We start from the raw sequence: 24,853 nt of genomic DNA, 5'->3' as shown, positions 1-24,853 counted from the left end.
TCACTGTTTAAAATATCTTTAATGGTTCAGTTGGTATAGGATTTGGAAGCATTAAGTCAAGACATGGTCAGCAGCCATACAAAACAAAACCAACTAATCAATGTCGACTGAGAGGAAAATAAAATACAAAGTCAACACAAAAACAAAGAAGAAAAAAAAAAGGACAATTAGGCAATGTCAGGTCATCACAGTAAAAAGATACATTGATCCTAGTCAAACTCAACAGCATGCTATAAATCAAAACCGGTAGCAAGTTCAATGATGATCACACACACACACACACACACACACACACACACGGCTGTAGAACAACCCTGATAGGTAAAATGTACAGTAAGACGCCTTAGAGGGGGGGAAAAAACAATGCATAGACAAATAAAGAGGTTTTAAAATAAAAGTAAACATAAAAAGACAAATTTCTTTGTCATAGGCAGACAGCGTGACAGATCTGTTGGCTGATTACATTGCAATGATTGCTGAAGACATTCAAATAGACGTTATTGCCAACAACATATAATGGATAACACTTTACCCATACAAAAATGATTTTTTTTTCTGAAACCTTTTTTTTTTAAAGAGCTAGTAGCTTCCACAAACGTCAAGAATGTACAAACAATGGTCATTGTGGCAAGGCTTCAAAGATCCTCGGCTCCACTTGAATGAACATTATAAACCACAAGGCAGACATGCTTGGCTTTAAAACATTACGTTACAATTATTTTAAGTTATACAAGATAACAAACTGTACTTAAATCACATTAAATATTGAGCATGTCACTAGAAAAACATGTTGGTTGTTAACAAATATTCAATTGAGCTATTCCAGTTGAGTCAATTAACAAACAGAAGACTTTCTTTTTAAAATCATTGAAGGAATAAAAACATGGTTACAAAGTTATATATTGATCCAAACATAGAATCCCCTGTGCTAAATATCAAAATGTATTTTTTGCAAATATCCCATTGATAATAGTGCAAGAGATACAGTAAAGTCAGAAATAGCACACAGCTCTTATGTTTGGCTTCACGTGTTGAGTTACAGGTTGTTAAAAATTAGAGTTTGTGTGATTTTAGTGTGAATAAAGAGCCACTGCTGATGGCATTAAAGAGTGACTCAAGGTAGCCTTTCACTATCTACTGGTTCTCCATCTTTAATGACGTGTTGGAGGAACAGGGAGTCAATTCAGTAAACAATAAATAACAACTACAGCCCGTCTCTTATCAATTTTCTTAATCATGTTAATTTTATCTCACAGATAAAAAAACAACAAAAAATACAATTGGCACAATCAAGTCATTATTGTGTTTTTCCAACTATCTGTACAATAAAAAAAAAAAAAGGTTTTACATGTCACAATAACCCAAAGCCAGTATTTGTTTGGGGAAAAAGTGTACACCTGTGTTTCATGTGATTATGTCTGCTAGTGTCTTTAATTCTTACGCTTTCCTCACAAGAAGAGCGTTGTTGCACTCTCAACAGCCTATGGGTTCAAAATAAAGCAGCAGAAGAACAAGCGGGGCCTCATTCATAAAATGGTGCGTGGAGTTCAACGCGAGAAGGAAACTGTGTTCACTCAGAGATACCCTCACCTAAAGGAGTTTTCCATTCCTCAGTCAAATCGATCACCGCTCTGTTAACTCCCATAATTAAACACGAGGGATTAAAGACAGGCCTGTGGTGAGGGTTAGTACACACATCAATCAGGGTGTCGTTCTAGTATTTGTACATGATAGCAAAAGGTCAGACTGATCTGCACCTGTTTTGTTTTTGTTCATATTTCTGGTTTTATGAGAGACTATCAGCAACTCACAGCAGCTGTGAACATTTTGTTAAAGAAAAAGAGCCAAAAGTTTGAGCTGACTTCAATGCATTTAAATGCGTCTGGGTTCTACAACTGACTTCCTGCCGCAAGAAGGTGATATATAAACAGGCCAGAATTTGATATAAAGTGAAATTAATTGCCTGAAAAGATTTACTAATCCATTAGATTTTATTTTACTACTTGGCCTTCAGCATGCAGGTTCCAGTAAATGTGTTGACGCTCCCCAGAAACTTAATATCTGCATGGGGATAATGAATGAGGCCCCTTATGCTACAGAATACGAAAGCCTTTACCTTAACACAACAGCTAAATCAAAAACAATTTCAGCCCCATTAGGGTAAGCAGAAATAATTAAAATCTGTCCCCTAACACGATCAATCATCACACTTGCTGCTTGACCAAAACTATATTTCTCTTTGCTTCGATCAGCTGCTGACTGGCTAATTCCTCCAGTGACTGCAGTCGATGTAACACGTAACACTGCCTAAAGTCTCAACACAGACGAAATAATACAAAACAAAACCGAACCACTCACCAAAAACCCCCAAAAGAAACTACATTTGATATTCATCCACATACAATCTGTGAGTGTTTTCACTGACTGCCTTGTTGCCAAGACTTCAACCCACAGTGAAGCACCTGAGTGCATCTCAGGTAATGGCGTGCCAGCTTGTACGAGGAGGTGTCGGGGATGGAAAAGGCTGGTGGGAGAGCGAGGCAGCCACCTCCTGGCGTCTCTTCCCCTCCTCTTCTGTCCCTTCCAGGTTCCCCTCCCCTCCTGAGCTCAGTGTTGTGTTTGTGGAGTTTGGGTTGTTGTGGATCACGTGCGGGGCGAGACGGGTGGGGGGGCAGGGTGCAGTGGGGCGGAATTCGGGGTGGGGTGGGGGGGGCCCAGGGTCACTGTCGCCGATCCTCCGTCTCTGACCGTGAGAACGCCATCACCACGTCCTCTGCACCTGAGAACCAACAGCAGAGGGTCAGGTGTGTTTTAGTTCATTTGTGTGATATTTATGATTGAAAACCAAGGACATTCTACTTTGCGGCAACTGCTGTAGATTTTGGGAATGAGAGCTTTTAAGGAGAATTAAGTGTTACACAAGATAAAATCTGATATAACCAAAAATCTAGAAAATACGTGTGAGCTCCAATCAATAGACTGAAGACAAGGATAAATCGAGACTTTTATTCCGGTTGATTCACCAATTCTGTCTGGTGAGTTCATTAGTCCAGCAGAGAAACATTTATATTTGCTTTTATGACTAACTGTTAATGTCTCTTCTCTTTGCTTCACACTGATAATAGGTGTCACCTGTAATGGGCAATTTAACATTACCAATTGAACCATACACTGACAGAAACACACAAAAGAGATCATCTGCATTCAGATATATCTAAAAGCGTCTGGCATCAGGAGCTAAAATGTGTAGTAAGTAATCAACTGGGATCAGATTATGCTTTTCTGCTGACATTTGTGTTCTATGGGAAAGTGCGACAACTGCTACACATGCTGCTACTACACAAAAAAATCAATCATGTGCAGTTTGAGAAGATGACCTTGGCTATGGACTGGCAAGTTGACCAGGTTGTGAGGCCGTTCATTGTGGGATGCATTTGCAGTCATTTCCCAGACCTGTCTTTTTGTTGTTCTAATCACTGGATCCCGGTAAGTCTTCGCCATCTTTTGAACTATCCACTTGTAATCGGATCACCCAAAACGAATTTTAGCACAAAGTGTGAAGCAAGCTGAGCCGTGTACAGGTCCTCGGATCCTGTCAGCATCTCTTAAATCCTGTCAGCTGTGACTACAAAGCCGAAAGGGAATACACCAGCACGAAAATCCCTTTGGTGCATGCAGGTAAATTTCACCTATTGCAACAAACACATCTTGTGGAAAGCGACCGTCTGCCATCGCAGCTCCCCAACGGGAGATACTGTAAAACAGAGAGTGGCCAGCTGAGAGCAGGATCCTGCTCTGCCATGATAATGCTTAGATCTGTGGCTTCGATACCGCTGCTGCATTTCAGGCCTGTGAGTAAACAATACCAGTTTCCAGCTGATGATATCAACCTCACTAAGCCGTGGAAAAAGAACAATTGGGCCAAAGAAAACGGACTGAAATTATCTATAGTATGATTTCTTTCTTCTCCTTTTGAGCCTCTTTCACTTTTAGCAAGTTAATCAGGACCAACCCATAATTACAATCTCATCTGGGTTGAGCCAACTAATGGTTCCTGCAAGCAGCACAATAAGACTTAGTCAGCTAGCTTTTGTTTAACAAGCAATCATTCATTAGTCTCTTGCCAACTGTGATTCATCAAGTTGTTTGGGCCTGCCCACACCTGCTGAGACAGTTTATTCTCTGATATGTGAACACATTTTTTCTAATTCTATTTGAGTAAGATTCAATAAAATACACAATGCTCTTTCAGCGCTTCATACATCCAACTATTATTATATTATTTGAGCAACTCCGTCCGGGGGGGGCGCTAAAAACGCTTCTGCCAGATGAAGTAGGAAAGTATTAAAATCCCACTTGCACTGTCATGCTTGGCAGCCTGATGAAATGCATTTGCTTCTCGGTAATGGAAGCAAATTGATTGTGAAATATATGAGACCCTAAAGTAAGTACAGGAACCTTTCCAGTCTCCTCAAACCCTTAATTTAAAAACACATCTCTTAAAGAAGAGAGGAGCAAATGACTTACTAGGTGCCGTAGCCTACAGTTAGCCTGATCGTGTATTGAAATAAAAACATTTGACAAGCTACGATCTCATAAATACCATTAACACCAAGTTCCACAGCTTTGCAGACGGTGGAGAAAGAACTCCTAACAGCACCCGTGTGCATGTCTGCTATAAAAAATAATAATAATAATAAACCATTTTCAACACAGCCCTGTGTGCTTGTTAGATTTAATTATTGTGGAGATATGAAAGTAGGCCAGGGACTGAGAGCTTCCACATGTATTCGGCACAAAGGGCGGACCCTCCTCATCAGACAGCACAGACCCTCCAAACGCAGAAGTTTGTGTTTCATTCAGCTATCTCTGCGGGGAAGATAATTAGCATATTTCTATTGAGGTCGTTGTGAGCTTGGTATGATCGAGACTTTTGGGGGGGAGAGCGCCTTTTAATATGAACTTTCAAGTTCCTCTTCCCATGGGAGCTCACTGGCCTACCAAATGAGGCTATGGCAAAGAAGAAGCCAATAGGCAAAAGCAGCACCAGGAGAGGAAACTACAGACAGAATGATTAAAAAAAAAAAAAAACCTGGCAGAGACATGCTGTTCGACTTCAGATAATAACATAAATCTCATCTGCTTTGAGACTGCACGTAGGGATAATGATCCTCGAACATGAGACAATTATGTAATACCACACAATAGGGAACACGACCTGAACTACACTCCCGCTGAATAGCACTGCTGGTTAAGATGATGTTTTGGCAAAGGAACGTGCTCGTCTGATTCATTTTGTGGTTTTGCTAAGGAGTTCATCCTTATCCTACCCGTTCTCCTTGTGTAACGGGCAGTTCAGGGGAAGGACATGTCAGACGCTGTGCAACTTGAACCCAACAGCCAGCAGCAATACTCTCAAAATACATCCACAGAGCCAAGTGGATGGTCGGGCTATATCTGTTTAACTTTAGCACTTTGCCTGAGAGTTATGTTCAGACCTCGCCCTGCCACAAACACACATACAATACAACACACACACTGAAACAAGCTCCAGCCAAAACGATGGTCCCTCAAAGCTGTTGCCTAGCGACAGATAAAAATCCGACTGCTTGAGAAGATGGCAGGCGGCGGTGGCTGCTGCTGCTGCTGCTGCTTATGAGCAAAAAGCTTTTAGTTTGTTTGGATGCAGCTCTGTGTCCACTTTCTGGCCCCTCCCTCCAACGTGCACTGATCCCCTCTTCAACCCCGCCTGATGGGGGTAAACAGAGCAGCTCCGGACGGTGGATTACACAAATAACCGCAACAACAAGCATGTCATCCGATTTGTCCGCCATAGAGAAAAGTCTCCTCATGCATTACAGAAATTCTTTCCATGAAAAGAAAAAAATATGTAGGTAATATGTAGAGCTATTTCAACTTAACGTGTTTTTGTTTTTAAATAAATAATGCAGTGGTTATGAAAAGAAATGAAGCCATGTCTCAAATTCCAATATGCATCATCACAATGCTCTGCGCTAAAAACATTCCACTGGTTGATCTGCCGTAAATTTGGGTAAATGGTCAACTGTTTAAGTCTTGTAACTATTTAAATATGTGGTTGAGAAAAGCTAGTTTGAAACTACCACCAAAAACAAAACAAAAACAGGAAGTTCTGCTGAAACCTCTAAGGGTAAGGAAGCTGATAAAAGTTAAAGGCATCATCATGCTGCGGCCTTCGAGTCCCACCGGTATGAATAAGCAGCAGTATGACGACTCCGGTGTCGCAGTGATGGAGCGCAGAGTTATTAGTCAGAGCAGCAACAGCATTAGAGGTCACAATCTGTGCAAGGTCAGCAGAGAGGATAAAGACATGCCCCCACCCACAAGTTAATAAGCACGACACAGACCAGAGGACTGCGTGTGTTCTAGCTTAACATGTTCACATCAACAAACACAGTGGGTCTACAGTGCATTTAAGGATTAATCAATCTATTTATCACACACACAGACCTACGTACTAGTAGCAATTTATTCCACTATATAGTCCCATCATTTATCTCTTTTTTTAAACTTAGTTTTGAAAGCTAACATTTACCCCCATTACCCTTTCTCCCTTAAACATGAGTATTACAGGGACACGTGAGTTCAGACCTCTGCACCTTTGATTGTTTTTCTGACTATATGTAGATTTGCCATTTTGGCCAGTTCACTGTTTTAAAAGAGATTATGTATTTCTGTGGTTTTCCATCACATTCATGGTTTAGTAAAGATTAAAAATAAATCTAGGAAGTGATGTCCATTTGACTGTTCTAATGAGCTTCAGCCAAATGTTTATCATAATATTATAAAATTATACAAGTGCAGGGTTTTCCACCATTTTTGGTGTGAAATCTAGTACATAATACAAAATGTACAATGTCAGATTTGTTTAACACTTTTCAGTTCACATGGTGATATTTCAGAAATTTAACGAGCTTTGAAATTAGGTTTCAGAGTCATTTTTCTTTTCTAAATGGATCCTTTATAGACGGATTTAATGAATTTGGCATTTTATAGGCCAAGTCCAGAAAGTAAATTTGCTTATACGGCAGCAGATTTTTATGGAGCAGAGCAGATCCAGGGCTCAAAATCAGTTTGGTTAAACTTTTTGTTTCGGTTTCCAATAGAGCAGAGATCAGTGGTTGATTCGTCATAAAACTAACCTTTAACCTATTTGAACACATACTGGCGCATTTGGGATAGAGATGACATCGTATTTAAGGAGAAATCTAGTCTCTGTGTTTCAGTGAGTTGAGTTAGGTCGACATTGTACTTCATAAATCTTTAGTCTCTGGCTCAGATTCATGCCGCAGTGAGGAACAGGATAAAGTAACAATCGATACCACTCTGCCCCGGCCGAGCCACCAAACAAAGGCGGGTCCTTGCTCTGTGTCACATGGCTTTCACTCTAAAAGGCAGGTTTAAAGGTTGAGAACGGAACTGTAATACAGACAAAAAGAACAAGGTGGTATATTGATTGCGCAGGGCTGCAGCAATATTTGAAACAAGAGAGGCCATATTTCTGTAAGAAGTGATGGGACTGACAGAGAGATTGGAATATCACACTCTGGCTGTGTAATTAGCACTGCAGCTCGCCTCCAGGCCCCCTAATGACACCTGCTTCAATCTACCAATGCAGCATGTCACAGCAACACCAAAGCCCACAGGGAAGCTTAGCTTTCCTGGGACAACTGAGGTTGCTATGGCAACCGCATCCTCGTCTATCCTCTTTTGTCCTTCTGGGAGGAGTAAACTTTCCTCGTCAAGTCAGACAGGATAACGAGTCCTGAGATAGCTGGCTTTATGTGTGACAAAGTGAATTGTTTAAAGTGACATGTCGTCAGTTACAGAAAGCCGTGAATAAGAGAGTTAAAGGGGGAAGAAGGCTGACTGTAAAGACAAAACTTCTTTATTTCCCATATTATGCTGTAAGTACTGTATGGCAGAAAACACGCTGTGCCACAGAGAGACTCATTCAGTATTACCCAAAGAGCAGCATTTTACACTGAAACAGAGCCCCTCAAAACACAAGCTTCACTTAATGAGTTCACGCTTCATTTCAAATCATAATTTCAACAGCGTTAAAACATAACATGCAAAGTCCAACTCGCCCACTATCCTCTGTTCCTCTGCGGCACCAAAATTCTGCTACATCAAGGTATTCACAACGAGAAAAGCTGAATGAAATAAAATATTCTCATCTCCAGAGCCTTTGGCAGAGAATTCCTCTTAGGCCCGATTAAAATTGCAAAACTAAATTCTGTGTTTGCATGTATGGTAATCAGCCAATTAAAACTATTTGAAATGCAAATTCAGTGACCCCTAGTCTTAAAAGAAATATAAGTGGCAACCCCCAAGTTGTTTTTTTCTTGTTTCTTACAAGGAGGAACCAACAATAGACAGCTGAACGAAGTCTGAAGGAGTGATTCAGGTTTCACATTTCTACTCGTTCTGATCAGATGTGATAAAGGATGACAACATTTTCTAGATAGATTAAACAGCAACACCCACGAATGTGTTTTCTTATCAGAATAAGCAAGGCTGACAACAGCAATCATGTTATCCATTTGACACATTAGCTTTTGTGCGCTCTCGCACCTACACTATTATTTAACACTGTGTGAACATAGCCTGGTCTTAACTTAAAATCTGAGTGTGCCTCCACTACGCCACTGTGTCCTCAGCGCCCTCTAAGCATCCCGCCGCTCGATCGATGAAACCACGTCAGACAGGTGACACTATTGCTCCATGCTGAGAATCCTTGAGGACGTATCCTGCATCAGCATGTTAAACCTGTCCTCTGTTTGCGGTGGCTGGACAGAGCTGAAAAACCTCTTTGGAAGCCATCTGACGTCTAATGGTGGCTTCAGTGGCTTAATGCTTTTCTAATTTAACAATATTCAAACAATGCAAATTGTATAAGGGGTGACAGAAGATTCTATAAACCAATGACGAATGCATCAAAGATACAAATCAGTGCACTTTTTATTACAGCTGTTTGTCTGTACAGGAGAGGAGCCTTTAAAAATGCTGCAAAAAAACCAAACAGCTTTGTCAAATGGTACCAAAAAGCAAGGTGGATTTAAGTCCTACAGCTCAACAAAAACATTTTCAATAAAAACACTCTAACGCAGTACAGAGTGGATGATGTTTTTCTTTAAATTATCTTTCTCTCAATTGGAAAATGTTGCTCAAGCTTACCTGTACAAAAACACAACATCATTACCTGAAGCTACAACCTCAGTGTCTGCTGCAGAGACCAACTAGACCGGTGAGAGGTATGAAGATGGAACATTAATGATACAAAATCAGATAAACAACCTCTGCCTGGAGGTATCTATCTGGCTGCTATACTGTGTGATGGTCGACTGGGACAGACAGTACTACTGCTGCATATAGTAAAATGAGGGAAAAAGGTCTACTGTCATTATAATGAAGTGAGAACAGAGTGAACCACAGGGAGCCTGATTTACCTTCACACCCATATCCAGGACAATTAACACACAGAAATTCAATCAACAAAGAATTCACACATTTACACTACCAACATTTTATTTATTTGTTCAAAGAGGAATCAAAGAAAATCGTACTTTGTCATAATTGACACTTGTAATTTGCTGTTTGAAGTCTTCTGTAAAATTATATTTTAATAGGCACAAAGACTGTGCAAGTTGTTAGGCAATAACATTTTTCTTTTCATCCACTGTTTTCCCCTCTTACCAAGTCCAAATGAGATCAAATAGTGGCCTCCCTTCTTCATGTAACCGAACCTCTTCACCATCTCAAAAGGATCCCGAATGTGCTGATGCCTACAAACCAATGTTCTTCACTGCAGCGTTTAAAAGTGATTAACTCTCAGCTATCTCCGCGATGCCTAATCACAATACTGTGACACGCAGACCGCAAATAATTTATTTGCACACCGAGGAGGTGGCAGGCTGCCAAATGACACTAAATGTGTCTGTTTTTGTGATGTATAATGCATACTCGGAGCACCTTTCACTAGCCGTGTTCGTACATAATTAATGATGCTCTTCTTAGCAGTATTGACACAGCACAGACATGGAGTCCGGTATCTTACTAAAAGGGCATGAAGAAAGAGAACAAGGGCATGCAGCACAAACGAACAGCTAGTCTGTAGTTGTTTGAACAGACAGAAAACAACCTTTATAGATGAATGACTTATGCATCACTTTTGATGCTGCACTTTTAAAGATGTGATATCCTTACTATCTGATGCAATGCTCTGCTTCTGCTTGAAGAAAGAAACACTGTAACAATGCAACCTACACTGCACACATGCATGCCTTCTTGCAGAGTAAGGCAGAATTTATGACAATGCAGTTAAACACCCTGCAGGTTAACACAAATATAATAAGAAGCAATAGAGAAGGGCAAAAGGCAAAGTCATTGCATCTTTTACTTGCCTTCTTAATACCATGTATAAATCATAATCCTTCCCCAACACAGAAAATCACATATTTATCAATTCAACCAACACTGATTGCTTCCTTGCAGAGAAAGGACACAGACAAGGAGACACAACACTGCACTGTAGGCAACGCGTTCCCGATTTAAAGCTCCCCCTAGGGACCAATATCGTAAGGGACAAAGCAAGGCCCGGGCTTCGGCAGGTTTACCACAGGAGGACAGCAGGGTTCCTATCTGACAGGCGTGTTTGGACTGAGCCTGGAAAGCAGCTGATAAGTCTACTTACAGCAAATAATAATAATCTGGAACAATGTGTTGCTGCTGTCTCAGGTAACTGCAGTGCCTCCTAATATACACTATTCTGTTTGATCTAACACCCTCTTGTGGTGTGAAAATGTGAAAACTGTGGAGGAGATAAAGAGAGCTCAACAGTGCCCTCTGGTGCACGGAAAAAAGCATGACCATCATATGGAAGAATAGACTGGTATTGCTAAGCAAACTGAGTCTTATAACAACACATATAAAAATATAAACCCATCAATATTCGAACTCTGTACTCCATTCCATATTTCTACATTTATTTATGTTGACAGTATGTTTGTCTATGTGCAGCACCTTATCACCACAGCAAATTCCTCGTATGTGTAAAACACTACTTGGCTCCTTCTGATTCTGATTCTACCTAGGCCACTTGAAACTAGCGATGCACACAGGATGAGTCACCTGGTTCCAGTCAGCCACACTGTTTGCTGTATGAGTAATCTCACAGCGCTGGTAGGCCGCTGAGTCAACCTCAGTGCAGTTAGGGAATCCGTAAGGCCGTCTGGGGTAAAGCCTCAAGAGGAGCGATGTGTGGAGGGATTTTCCCTTGTTTTCAGTCTAGGCAAAGTAGCACTTCTGTCACATGTGAAGGTGGTGTGTGTGTGAACTAATGTAAAAGTGTTAACACACCAACATAAACGCCTTCTAACTTTCAAAAATCTAAATATTGAAACTAGAACTAAAACTATATAAACTTCAACTACTGGCCTGGATGAAAGAAGGAGAACAAAATTTGCATAGAAGCAAATGGAAAGTTCCAACTATAATAACACACTTTAAGAGTGTGTGTGTGTGTGTGTGTGTGTGTGTGTGTGCGTGTGCGCGTGTGTGACAGCCTTACCCTGGTCTATGTTGTGCTGTGGTAGCTGGCTCATCTGAGTGTGGACCACACCTGCATAATTCCGGAGAAAAGCCTCTTCACTCGGTGTAAGCTGAAGAGGAGTAAACAAAGAGACGTTCCAAATTATAATAAAAGCACAAACAAAACGTTATCTTAAAAGGAGGAGACCGAGTATGCTTTTACCAAGCTCATTAGCGAAATCAAATTTCAATCAGAAAAAAGGTTATTTTTTAGGCAGTAAGTAATTCTGCTGCAGTGTTAGTAATCACAAAGCACACTCTCTCACTCACTGAAAGTAAAACTCCTTCTAATGTAGTGCCTTAGTCCATAAGTATTTGTATATCTTATGAAGTTGTCGTGTTTTGAACAAGGCGACTTGCATGATGGTTTACTGTGTTGAGATAAATTCACAAAATGTGTCCTTGCTGGTTGTACCGACACATTCAGAATCATTACAGCTTTTGCCGTTGTAAAATGTATATTTTAAAAAGGCTCTGTTTTGGTTTTCTCTGTAATGTAGCACAGTGTTAACAATGAACAGAGTTACTAACACGTTCTCCGTTTCAAACTTCCATACATCCAGACTTTAACTTCCCTGTATTTTTTTCAGACCATATTTGAGATCTGAGTACAAACCAGCTAGATGTTTGTTATGTAAATAACTTTTTTTTCCGAATGCAACTGTTTACATGTATGTTACATTTTGATTAGGTATACTATTATGTTGCACAATAATTGCCAGAAGATTGTAGCTAGGTACTGTAGCTCATACTATAGCTGTTCAGTCCACACTCCTACGCAGAAAGTTGGACGGTAAACTAACCAGTGCTACCTATATTAATATTTATTTTATTATTTTTAACAAATAATACTATAATATTTTACTTTCAATGACATCAAGCCCGCTCTGGCTCGTGCTCTCTTACACTGTGGCAAACATTTTGCCTGCTCCAAACACCATGAAAAATACATATTTGTTTTTTCCATACATATCCAGACCTGGCAAATCAAAATCCATACTTTTCCATACTACGTAGGAACTCCGCATATAACATTCTTTCTCAGCTGTGGAACCACCATTTTCTCATGACCCCAAAATAAATATTTAAATAATTCAATTATCATAAATGTGTGATGATTAGGGGTGGGAAAAAAACTGATTTCTAGCTGCACTGAAATATGGACAATTCAGAATCGATTAAAAAAACGAAGTCGAAGTCCTCTGAATCATAATCGACTTATGGGGTGGTGATGGCGCAATGGATAAGACACACACCTTTGGTGTGAGAGACTCGGGTTCAATCCCCTACCCATCCACCAATGTGTCCCTATATACAGCAACTGTAAGTCGCTTTGGATAAAAGCGTCAGCTTAAATGTTAGGTGTCTAGATGCAACGACTACTTGACTACTGGTTTGAACTAAAGACTACTAGTTGACTAGGATCAGTTAGAGGTAATTAAGGGACTTTTGCCTATAACACGTGCAACAGAATCCAAAGTACTTCAGGGTTCACATTTTAGCCAGCAACTGTAGGGTTTGCTGCCCAAAATGACAACAATCACAAAGTGACTTAATCAGTTGTAGTTATACAACATTATTTCTGAGAGTTGTACTAATCACAAATTGAAACTCTTATCTCGTTTGCATGCTGGAACCATATTGTGGACTGAGCTGCTGTTCAGAAGACCAACAGAATGATCAGTGTAAGGGAGATGTCTCTCTGACTCTTTGGTTTCTCCTATTCTCCTCCACACGGGTTTAAAAATAAAGAACCTGAATATATGAGCATTTTTCACCTTTGAATCTCCTTGTTCTCTTAAAATAAGGTTTTAAGGAGGACAGGTTTGCATAATATACTTGCTTCTGTAAATCATTTAGAATACAGACTCTGATGGACAGAGTTGCCTGCACAGCTTCAAAAATAATTGGATGTGTGTACTCCACACCGTTTCTGAATTCTACCACATCCGCATTGAGCAGAAAGGTTTGAAAAATTTAAAAGCACTCCTCACACCCTGCAAACCTTCTATCCGGTCTTCTCCCTTTGGGTAAAAGACTACGCAGAATTAAGACTAGAACATCTCGCTTCCACAATATAACTTATCCTGAAGCAACAAGCACATTCATTATGATTGCAGTGTTATTTTTATTGTTTTATTGTATTGTATTGTGTGTACTATGAAAGAAACATATTCAAATCAACTGCGATTGATGTGGCAAATCAGTTATTGAATCTTGCTCAATTCCTGCCTGATGCAGGCATAAAAAATAAATAAATAAATAAATCAGGTGGATGTATTTGCTGAGTGACGTTCAAATTGACAATAAGTGTGTATCCCCTCCAGAAATGACAAAATGTTGGTTTCCAAACTGCCCCAGTGACCACAAGGAATTCGATTGATTTAGAACAGACATGTGCTACACTCCTCTACACAATAGCATAAATAACTCAGATGGAGGTCTTTATTTATTGTGAATCTATTTTGAATTGTGCCATACTTTACTTAGCTTCTCCTTCTGGTAGAATCCATCAGGCATGTGATTGGCAAAGAGCAAAAAAGAAGGAAAATATACTGAGACCCCCCCACATCTCGATAATACTGGCTATTATAACATGGATGGTAAAGCAGGACCCATGACAATAACTTATTTGGTGGATGTGTTGCAGTGGGAATCATAGACTAAGTGTCTAATCCACTGCGCCATCGCAACCTCTCTATAATAATTACTTTGTATTCATTTTTACTGAACTTCAACAGCTAAATGTGCAACTTGCAACATGTGATAATTGAGTCTATAACTAAATAATATAACTACTAACTTTCAAAATTAGTTCAGTAGAAGTTAATAGATTATTTCTAATGAATAAGAGACAGCAGCAAAGGTTGTCGCCTGTTTAAGACACAGAAACAGTTATATTATTCAGGAAACTCCGATCAAACAGTCAGATCAGTCTCTGTGTATTGTAGGGCTGGCTCACGTTGCTGCGCTGCTTTAGCTGATGTTTTAATTAAGTAAAGATGTAGAACTGTTCGCATTGAAAGCTTTTTGCTGGTCGCACAAAGTTTACAACAGACAACAATGTTCTTTGCATCTTAGACTGTGACAAAGTAATGTCAATAACGTTACTTAGAGCTGTCGAAAATACCTCTCTCCCTGTTCTCCAGTCTTCCTTTAGCTATTTGGCTAACAGCTGACTTGAACAACATTTGTTTTCCGGTGCCACTGACCTGCAGCGCGGTCGTGCATTTACGTCAGTGGATGGTGGGTTCAGTAGCGCAGCGTTACTTGGATTATTAAATGTAATAATATACTGTAACTGTTCTGGAAATAGTAATCCGTTACATTTCTCTTTACTAGGAAATGTAATATTGCAGTATTACTGCCCAACACCTTACGTACCACTGATGCACGAGAGCGACTGTGGTACACACTACGCAGACGCACACGCCAGCCTATAGATGTCCCCAATTCCTTTCCATTTCACTCGGCCAGCTCCTATACCCTTCCTGCAACCCCCCCCCCTTTTTAATACAGATCTGCATGATTCACGTGGGTCAGATTTTCAGGTGTGATCCAGAAAAATCACATCCTCAAATCCTATCCTAAAACATGAATATCCAAATTTAAAAATGTCACATCACCATAGTTTGTTTTAGTCAAGACACTGTACTTACATTTGATCCCATTTTCTTTAGCATGAGCAGGACCCGCACTTTCTGTTGGATGTACATGTCTTCCGGAGACTTCCCCGGGGCCTCCTCGCGGTTCATCCCCCCTGCTCCTGTGGCTCTGGACACAAACAAATCCATGTTACACAAGACCTGCGAAAATGCACAGCTACGCAAACACTCACTGTGTTATTTGGAGTTAAAAATACTTATACGCTGACAGTTAAGACTGTTTCAACCAGTTTGATTTGTATTCTTCTGTATGGCTATGGTATTACACATGAGTTCTGTGCTAAATGCAACACAGACAAAAGCTTTTTAACAGAACACTGACAACCACTTTATAAGTCGCATTATCCTTGGCAGCGGTCTTCAGCAGATATGAGGTTCAGGCTTATATCATTAGCAGCACTGAGCGAACACTCCCTGGAGTATTGCTAATATAACGACACTGACTGCATTTAATTATCAAATGTTTTCTCAGACGTACAGCACTACGCTTGACTTAGATGTTTTACTATTGGGGCAAATAATACAGACTCTAGTCTGCATGATAAGCCCTTCATTCAAATAATCCAAACAGTGATGATATTAGAAGTCAGCGGCCTCGTCTCAGTGTAGGTTTGACATTTCACAGCGTGAATGACTGTCATTAATATTGCAGGGCAGTTTTCACACAGATCTCGCCCCTGCCTGCTCCTTTCCATCTCTTATTCTCCATCTAACTAATGACCTATTTTCACTGTCAGTCTGCAGAGATGCAAAATATTGGCAAAGGGGGAGGAAAAGGAGTTAGGGGAGTGAAGGCAATAAAACAAGCTGCTAATGCAGATGACAGAAAAGGCATAGGTTCCGTTGTAATAGCACACACTGTGTCGCATTAGATCCCCGTAGTAATTCGCCAACAAGACGAGGCATAGAGCGCGCCGTTGTATCCAGCCTAATTGAAATAGCAACAAATACATCTTTAAAAGGATAAATCTGGCAAGAAAAAAAAAAAGCTTTAATGGAGAATATCAGTATGCAAGTCAGGATTTGTTCTCCCCCAAGAATCTTTCATAAAAAGCCTACGGGAGTCACAGTGACTATGATAGTTCTGGCAATTTATTTTGGCCTCTTATCTATACAAAGGAGCACTAATGCATGTTGACAGGCTGTTTGATGTGGGGTTATATTTAATTGAGGAGCTGGCTCGTCGTCCCCCCTTCCCAGAGCAGGGGGGTGGAGGGCGGGACCGTTGGCCATTGCTACTGTGAGCGTGTGGATTCATCCAGATCAGAGCAGCTGGAGAACATGCTTTTGGCTACAGTCCTTATAATTATGACTTTGTGCACTTGCCTGTTTTCAGCCACACAAAGTGGTAGCAGGACACCGAATGAGGGACAGACGAGTATTAGTGAGGGTGATATATATACTTCTGCATTGAGTCAAGGGGTTTCTATGTTCCCTTGTGATGACCCCTTGCCGGTTTTCCGGTTCTTTGTGGTCTGTGGCGCCAAGACGTGTAGTTATATTTTTTACACGTAGGCTACAGCGTAGATTCAATGCATAGTATAAATAAAGTCAGCGTCACGCATAGTTTAATAGGAGAGCCACTGAAGACTTAAAGCAAGACAGAAATAAAAGGATGGAGAGATCTTGCCAGTTGCTCAATGGTGGAAGAACTAAAGCTCCAGGCAGAGAACCCTAACCAGAGAGACGACATTCAGAATGAAGAATGATTTAAAGTTAAAACTCAGGAGGGCCAACCTGCCTGCCTCAGAAGCTCGCTGGGTATAAAACGCTCACTGCGTATGAGTGGAGAGAGAGTAGAGGATGAAGAGAATGACTGAAGAACTGGATTACTTTAATTGCCAAAAGGTGTCATTCTTGTCTTGAGATTTTTAAAGACAAGGATGATACATCAAGCATCCATTAATATTCAGTCATATTTTGAGACTTGACAACTTCACCATTTTCATGTCTGCAACTGCACAAAAAAAGGCTGATATATTCTACATTCATCATCTGTATAAATAGACCTAGTGCTTTCATGGCTGAGGCATTTCTGATCCTCTGATGTTTGCTTTTGAAGTTTGAAACTGGCCATATTTAGTACCATCATTGCCCAGGCTGTTGACTGTTTTGAGGGCTGCAATTTGTATTTTTACCAGCATGAATTTTTTTTAAATCTTATCCCACTTTCAGAGCGATATCTGCTAAAAGACGAACGAATGTAGTTGATGGAATCCTGTTGGGAAAATCTCTGCAGGAAGTAGAAAGAATGTGGAATTGTGTGATGTTCTACTATTGTCGTGACATGTTTGTTAGTCACTTTAAATAAAAGAGGGAAGGAGTCAGATGATCTCATTCTTTTGTGGATTTAACCTATTTTTCTTTAGGCTGGAGGGTGGCAGAAAGACTAGTTTGTAGATGACTATTCTTGGCGTAGCTACAGAACTGGAATCATTGCAACTCTGGTACTCAGTGAACCGGATAACAACGTGCATACAACAGTGATACACATTTTGCATATGATTATGTAACTTGTAATTTCATCCATCCAATCCTGCTGAACAAACTAGCTTTCAAACCATGTTTATAATTCTAACAATGCTCCAGATGGTACTCGGGTGCCTGGCGTATAATGTCTCACTGCCACAGACTTAACCTCTGAATAATGTCTTCAATGTATCACTGCTGGATTACATTTCAAACACCCGGGGTCAAGGTAAAGTCCATTTGAAAATGATGCCAAAAATCACATATTTCATCATAGTCAGGTGTATTATCAGTGCCCTTCATACATTTTTAACAATATAAATGCTACAACTAACTATTTGAATTTTTTAATGATTTGCTTCATTGTTTTAGTGAAAGATTCACTTAAAAAAGTGAATTTCTTTAAGGTGATTTGTGATTTGTAAGAAATAGTCTTACGAACAATGTCCCTTGCAGGTTGTCAAAGCGCAAGGTGTCATCTCCAAGTTGCTTACTATGTCCAACTAATGGTCTAAAGCCCAAAATATTAAGTTTTAATTATGCAAAACAAAGAAGCAGTATATCCTCACATCTGAATAGCGGAAACCACCAAATGTTTGGAAGTTTTGCTTAATGGAATCACTTAAATGAATAATCAATCAGAGTTGTTAGTCATTTTCTATTGCCCCACTACTAAATTAATTGACTAATCGTTTCAGCACTACACAAATTACCATTTTGCTAAAGTGGCCTAGTAAAACTAGCCCTCCAAACAGCCAACTTTCTATTACACAAAAATGCAGACCAACAAATAAATTCATTGCTAAAGATTGACTTGATTTTTCTGTCATATTAATATTTCTCCAAGCTGTGTTCTGATTAAAATCTTTTGGGAAAACACAAAACTCTTCTATTTATAGAGACCAATGTCTGATTTATATGTTTGCCACTTCAGCAAACAACAGAATCCATCTAGACACTCCTTTACAGTTTAGACTTAAGATGCTTTTTATATGATATTTGCACAGTGTGAAATATACTCTGAATAATATTTTTGACTGCTCAAAAGAAAGACAATATTTATTATATGTGTGTGTATATATATATACACATTCTTGTAAAAAGATAGCAGACATAAGATTTATCAGGATGCAGTGACAAAGGAAAAGGGACACAGCTGACAAAAAACTATAAACAGTGTTTTAGAAAGAAACCTTCCTGTATGTAGCCTACTAGGACCATTCTAGCATTATTCTGAGGTGTAACATGTCTTACATCATTTCAAGAGGCACAATAAGGATCTTGTCAGACCCCTTTGTGTGTGCCTGATGTTAGGTTCTAGAGGTGGGCTGGCTCAACACTAATCCCTAGAGGGATGCTCAGCCAGCCTCAGGCGCATGCGGCTAATATTCCAGACGTAATCAAAGGCTTTCTTTAATGCTGATCTAGGCCTAATCCCCCCTCTCTGCCACTGTTGGGGCTCTTATCAGTGTTGTGATGTTGGGTTGAGCTGAGCCCCTCTAGGCAGCCCGGCTAAATCACATAGTGAACTGAGAAATCTAAAAGAAACAAAAAAACGAGGGCCAGCTTCAAGTCTCCAATATGTACAGACAGTAGTGGTGGGACACATAATTGATATGGAAATATATTTGTGATCTTGAGGTTGAGGTGTCTCCAAAGCCCAGGTATTAGTGTCAGTATCAAGACTGAAAAAGTTCAGCCATGTGTCAGTTTATGGCATTTTTACAGTTACATTCAAAGACATAAGTTGCACCGCGTTAGTGTTTTACAAACACTTAAAAACAAGTATTTAGATAATGTGCTTCGATAAACGGTTTCTCAGTTTTGTATAAAAAAAATCACAACATATTTAATTCTTAAAGAGGTCATATTATGCGCTTTTTCTATTCCCGTTTCCTTTATTGAGTTATATATCTTTTTTGTGCATGCAATAGGTTTGCAAAGTGAAAAAGCCCAAAGTCCACCCCAAAAGGAGTTCCCATCTCCCACAGAAAACACTGCTCTGAACTGCCTGAAAACAGCTCGACCATAGTCCAGCCTTTTTTCCGCAACCTATCTGCGACACTTTGTAATGCGCTGGTGGAGAAACACACTGAGCTGCACTGCACACAGTGACAAGACGTCCACCCGCTGCCTCCCATCACTCTCACCCTCCGTACCAAATGTTAGATACCCTCCAGCCAGTCAATGGACATAAAGTTGTGCACAGTAAAAATGTTGTAAATTTACAAATTAATAACTCACCACTCTGAAACGTCTTGCTCCAGTCAAATTTGCGAAGCTGGTTCGGGAACATCTACAGCTGAACCGAAGCCGTGGTTACCGGCTTGTCAGGACCTGCCCTACTTTGCTTCTGACTGGCTAGTAGCCTAGTCCTTAACAAGGTTCTGCGCATGTGCAACTCCCAACAAAGATCAAATAGTAGTGAAATTCTTCACTCCATAGCTAAAACGGAGCGTTCAATACACAGGGTGAAAAGAGGAGCTGCAGCAATGTGCAATATGACAAAAATTTGGTGTTTTTTGTAAATTAAACCATGCAAACCTGTTCTGGTATAATTCCTAAATACAATTATGAATTATGAATGAGCATAATGTGACCACTTTAAAATACATATGATCAATTTTTGACTTTTGAAAAATGATATAATTTCAGAGCCACTTTTATCATCCTGAGTTATGTATAGAGATGCCATTGTCAACATGAGCAATGTATTGAGATACTATGGTATCATAAGACAGCGTCTGATTCCCTGCCCTCTTAAACCATGGCAGGAGACTGAACATATGCTACTGCTGTAGTAGGTTGGAGTTTAGTTGTAATCAATATCACAATATTAGTACAAATGTTTTGTTCCCCAGATACCAACATGCATTTTGTGCGTACCAAAAAAGCATGTTTCATTATGTCTGGACAATATGATTTGGAGGCTGGGGCACCATGTAGCACCCCAGTGCTTCACTTATATAGTGGTATGCTGTGACACATTTTACCTTTATCAACAAATTGCAGCTCTTGTGATTTGGATATTGTACTTACACCACTCCGATTTTGATAATATTTCGATTAACTGTTCAGCCCTACTCAGCGTTATTCAAAGAAAAAAACTACTGACTGCAAATTGTATGCCACATAAATAATATAGGCAAGCCTATTCATTGCATGGCCTGAGCAGTCCACATTTCTAGTGTACTTTGGGAATCAGTGTCCATTAATGTCTCTGAGAAGACTTCCACACTCTGACCAGGCCACACAGTGCAGTGAAGGGAGGGTCTGCTGCCAGGGATTACAGAATGCAATGTGATAGGCCCTCACATTTACTGAGGGTCATGAAGGGCAGAGGCTGCCACAGTGCACCGGCCCACTCACACATGGCCCGGTCCACTTGTCGAGCTTGTTATTGGCTCAAGAATCAGCTGCTCACACGATGCACAATGTCTGATCGTTTTAGAAATCAAATTCCCCCAGCAAGCAGAAAAAAAACCCCAAGAAGAACGGGCCTTTGGGTTGATGGACAAACTGTGTCTGAGCAGAGTTCAGCTTTACACAAATACCAGAATTCTGTAACATCCTGAGAGCTTAAAAGCCTCTACAAACAGGAAAAACTGAGAAGGAAAAATAACTTAAATCAAGAGCTGTGCCAACATCCCAAGCAAATGTGCGAGAAACTCAAGTAGGCTAGAAGCCTGGTGTGACTGCCAGCTGAGCTGCCAACAACCTGGCCTGGTTCTGTAGCAGCTGTGTGCAGGTACACGTACTCACGCACACATGCTCTCTTCTAGTGACGGCCGTGACACGACACCTAATGGAACAACTAGCAGTCATACTGAAATTGGGACATAACAATATTCTCATTCAGCACTGCAGTTCAGAAAAAAAAACATCATCAGTTTGACTGTTTATCTTGTGATTTTTTTAAGCAAAACTCTAATACTGTACAATTGGTATGGAAGAAATTGGGCTGCAATTTGTGATTATTTTAATAACCAATTAATCTGTGAATTTCCCCCCAATTAATAATAAGTAATTTTAGCTTATAAAATTACTGAAAATAGTGAAATCTTTTCCACAGGATCCCTGTGTCCACATCTTCAAATCAGATGTTTAGTCTGACCAACGATCCAAAACCTAAATATAAGAAATTTACATGCAAAACAGAGAAAAGCAGTAAATACTCACATTTCAGAAGCTGGACCCAGTCCATGTTCTGCAATTTTGCTTGATTAATAGATTATCAAAATGGTTGTCAATTAGTCTGCATGATCATTTTAACAGCGATGACGCCTTCTTTTATACAGTCTATGGGTGAGGCTTTGACCAGCAGTACATCCAGCAGACTGGCTCCCTCTGGGTCAGGGCAGCATGGGGTCCAGAGCCAGACAAGCAGACACTACAGGCCAGAAGGGTCTTGGCTTGGACTTACTGGATGTCTGCATGCTGCATTTGTGTGAAGCCATCTCCTCACATATACAGTGTCCACAACAATGCCTACAGTATTTGGGGACAATGGCGATGAACTGGATTGTGCAGACATGATTGATAAGTAGGTCATGTCTTGTTGTCACCACGTGAGGCATGAACTCAAACAATCCTGCTCAACTGTACAGGCTTAGTTCAGAGCTGGATTTCTGGGTGTGCTTAACTGTCCTTTCACTATTTCGGGGCCACATTAGGTTGATACTAAGACCAGAGAGTGAGTTACAGTAGCCAGGACATACCATTTCACAAATGTATACTGTCACTGGTAAATGTAAGTTTTTTCAATTTTTAAAAACATTTCCCCCCATTATTTAGGCTCCTATTAAGCTAAATATATTAACTTGTAAATTTGTAATACTACTTCAGGTCATTTTAGGAAAATATTTTTTTATTTTACAGTAAGATTCCAGCAGAGATTTTCACAGACCATGCTAGATAATATAATTAAATCAGGCCTATGATCTCAGAACATCTTAGCTCACTCGTCAGGGTCCCTCAAAGGAATTGAAACATAAGCTTCTGCCTTAAGCTGGTCCTTTGGGGGTGTGGCTGCAAGAATTCAAAAGCCCCAACGTCAAGGCAGAGCATAAAATTCTGAAAGTTACACGAGCTGTGAGCATGGAACAATACGATGCAAATGTGCAGGATACCATGCACAACAGACAAAGAACTGCAAACAGAAAAGACGGCTATGCTTTCAAGTCGTCTAGAGTCCTCTGCCATTTGGACTGGGTGCATAAACCATGAATGGCCGCAAGGAGCTTTAGTGTCATAGTGACAGGCCACAACAGGCTACTACGTGGGCTGGCTGATGCTGACAGGCTGACATGCGCTTGTGCGAAACACAAGAGTTTGTGACATAAACCAGCCCACCCTCCCAAACTGTGCTCACAGGCAGCTGATGAGATCCCCTCGGGGCTCAAGCGGGTTGAACAGCCGCTGAAGAGCACCTGCCCTCAGTGTGAGGAGGCGAGGAGGGGAGGGAGGCCGGGCCAGGGGCCCCAATTTCTCTCCAAAAATCGAGCCAACTAGGGGAATGTGCAAACTAAGGCAGGCTTGACGTACTGTGGTCCATGACCCCTTCTGCTAGTTGCCAGGAGGATTCAGAGTGCTTGCCTGTGGCCAAACCCTGTTACCCACTGGCTGCAGCACTCATCAATGCCCCGTTTGCCGGCAGGGTGCCAGCTTCACCACTCAAAGGGCTGTCAGCTATCTGACATGTGTGGGGGAAAGCAGACACTGTAAAAGGCAGGGTGGCACAATGCATCCATGGGTGGCATGATCCAAAAATAGAAAAACCAATTAAGGAGTTATGTGAAAAGCAATCTTGTATATGAAAACCAAATTGAAAGAAAGTCACTACATTTACAGTAGCTTTTGTGGATGAGGCACGTTAACTGTTCTCTAACTTAAGCATTGCCTTGGCTGACGGGTAGGTGTTTGATGAGTGGGACAAATGGGTCTGTAATTTGTATTTAAATGTAGGCGTGCATCATGTACGTGTAGTCTGCTGTATTGTCTTGCCAGCTGGAAACAGAAAACTTTTCTGATGTCGATGTTTAACGTTAAGTACAATATTGTTAACATCATAATCGTTAGCACACGTACACCAAACTATAACGTTAACGCTAGCAGGGGTCTGCATAAGGTAGCTGCACTAACGTTAGCTGAGATAGGTAGTTTTAGACTGTAGGTGATTTCTCAATGTTTTCTTCTAAGACAAACTGAATGAAGAATAACACGGAAAACAAAAATGACAGAACACCAAACGTAACGTTAGCAAAGTCAAACAGAAACAGTTTTAAGAGATGGATACACATGACTGTGAACGGTTCTTGTTATCATGTTGCGGGACGCTGACCGTTCAAACTGTAGCAGCGCTCTTGCTAGCAAGCAGCAAGTCTTCAACGCATTTTCGATATGAATCTTAAGCAATATCCGTCTTGGGGAAAAGGGTATGGGCAGTACAATCAGTGACCAACAAATCGCATTCCTTTTAACATGGCAAAAATTTCATTTAGTCGCCACCAAACCCGCGCTACTACTGGCAAAGCAGCCAGTGCTAACCAGCCGAGCTAGCTCGCTAGCACGCCCGAGACAAAAGCCTGAATGAAGTTCCTATGGGTGCAAACACCATCCAGGTAACGTTGCTGTTACCGCTGCTCTGCCAGAAGTGCAAACGCCGGGATTCAAACACACGCATCGTTTCAAAAAACCCTGACAATGAGGGCCTCGGCAAGAAAACGAGACATATGAGCTTACCCCTCCTGTTCCAGCTTTTCTTTCTTCAGTGCTCTGTTTGAATGGTGTGTTGTTGTAGGAGGGCGTCCTGTTCCGGGGTCACATCCCTCCACTCGGCAGAGCTACGGCGGACTGACTGAACGCAGCGAGAGCACCACTGGCTGTTCAGTACCGCTACCGGCCACAGGGGCCGCTGCCTGGCCCTGTGGACACGGTATCTAGGGTCTATCACAAAACTGATAGATCCTGTAAACACACATCTCAGAAAATACAAAAACCTTGCTGATACGAATTTTACTTTCTGTATTGAACCGATTTACTTGTTTGATGCCCAATGAGGAAATATTACTTATAGGAACCTACTTGTT

General features: G+C 40.7%; 1 protein-coding gene across 1 annotated transcript; it reads right to left on the bottom strand.

Moving 5' to 3' along the window:
- Positions 1 to 24,679, bottom strand: ctnnbip1 (catenin, beta interacting protein 1). The gene is made up of 4 exons (XM_046057332.1): positions 24,507 to 24,679; positions 15,291 to 15,405; positions 11,612 to 11,702; positions 1 to 2,779 (listed from the first exon to the last, which is right to left on the bottom strand). The coding sequence occupies exons 2-4, from the start codon at positions 15,384 to 15,386 to the stop codon at positions 2,721 to 2,723; spliced, it is 246 nt and encodes an 81-aa protein (XP_045913288.1). The 5' UTR covers positions 15,387 to 15,405; positions 24,507 to 24,679; the 3' UTR covers positions 1 to 2,720.
- Between the last annotated feature and the right edge of the window lie 174 nt (positions 24,680 to 24,853).

Source organism: Micropterus dolomieu, linkage group LG08, assembly GCF_021292245.1.
Source record: "Micropterus dolomieu isolate WLL.071019.BEF.003 ecotype Adirondacks linkage group LG08, ASM2129224v1, whole genome shotgun sequence".
NCBI lineage: Eukaryota > Metazoa > Chordata > Actinopteri > Centrarchiformes > Centrarchidae > Micropterus > Micropterus dolomieu.
Note: the sequence above shows the minus strand (reverse complement) of the source record. Positions and strands in the feature narration are given on the sequence as shown.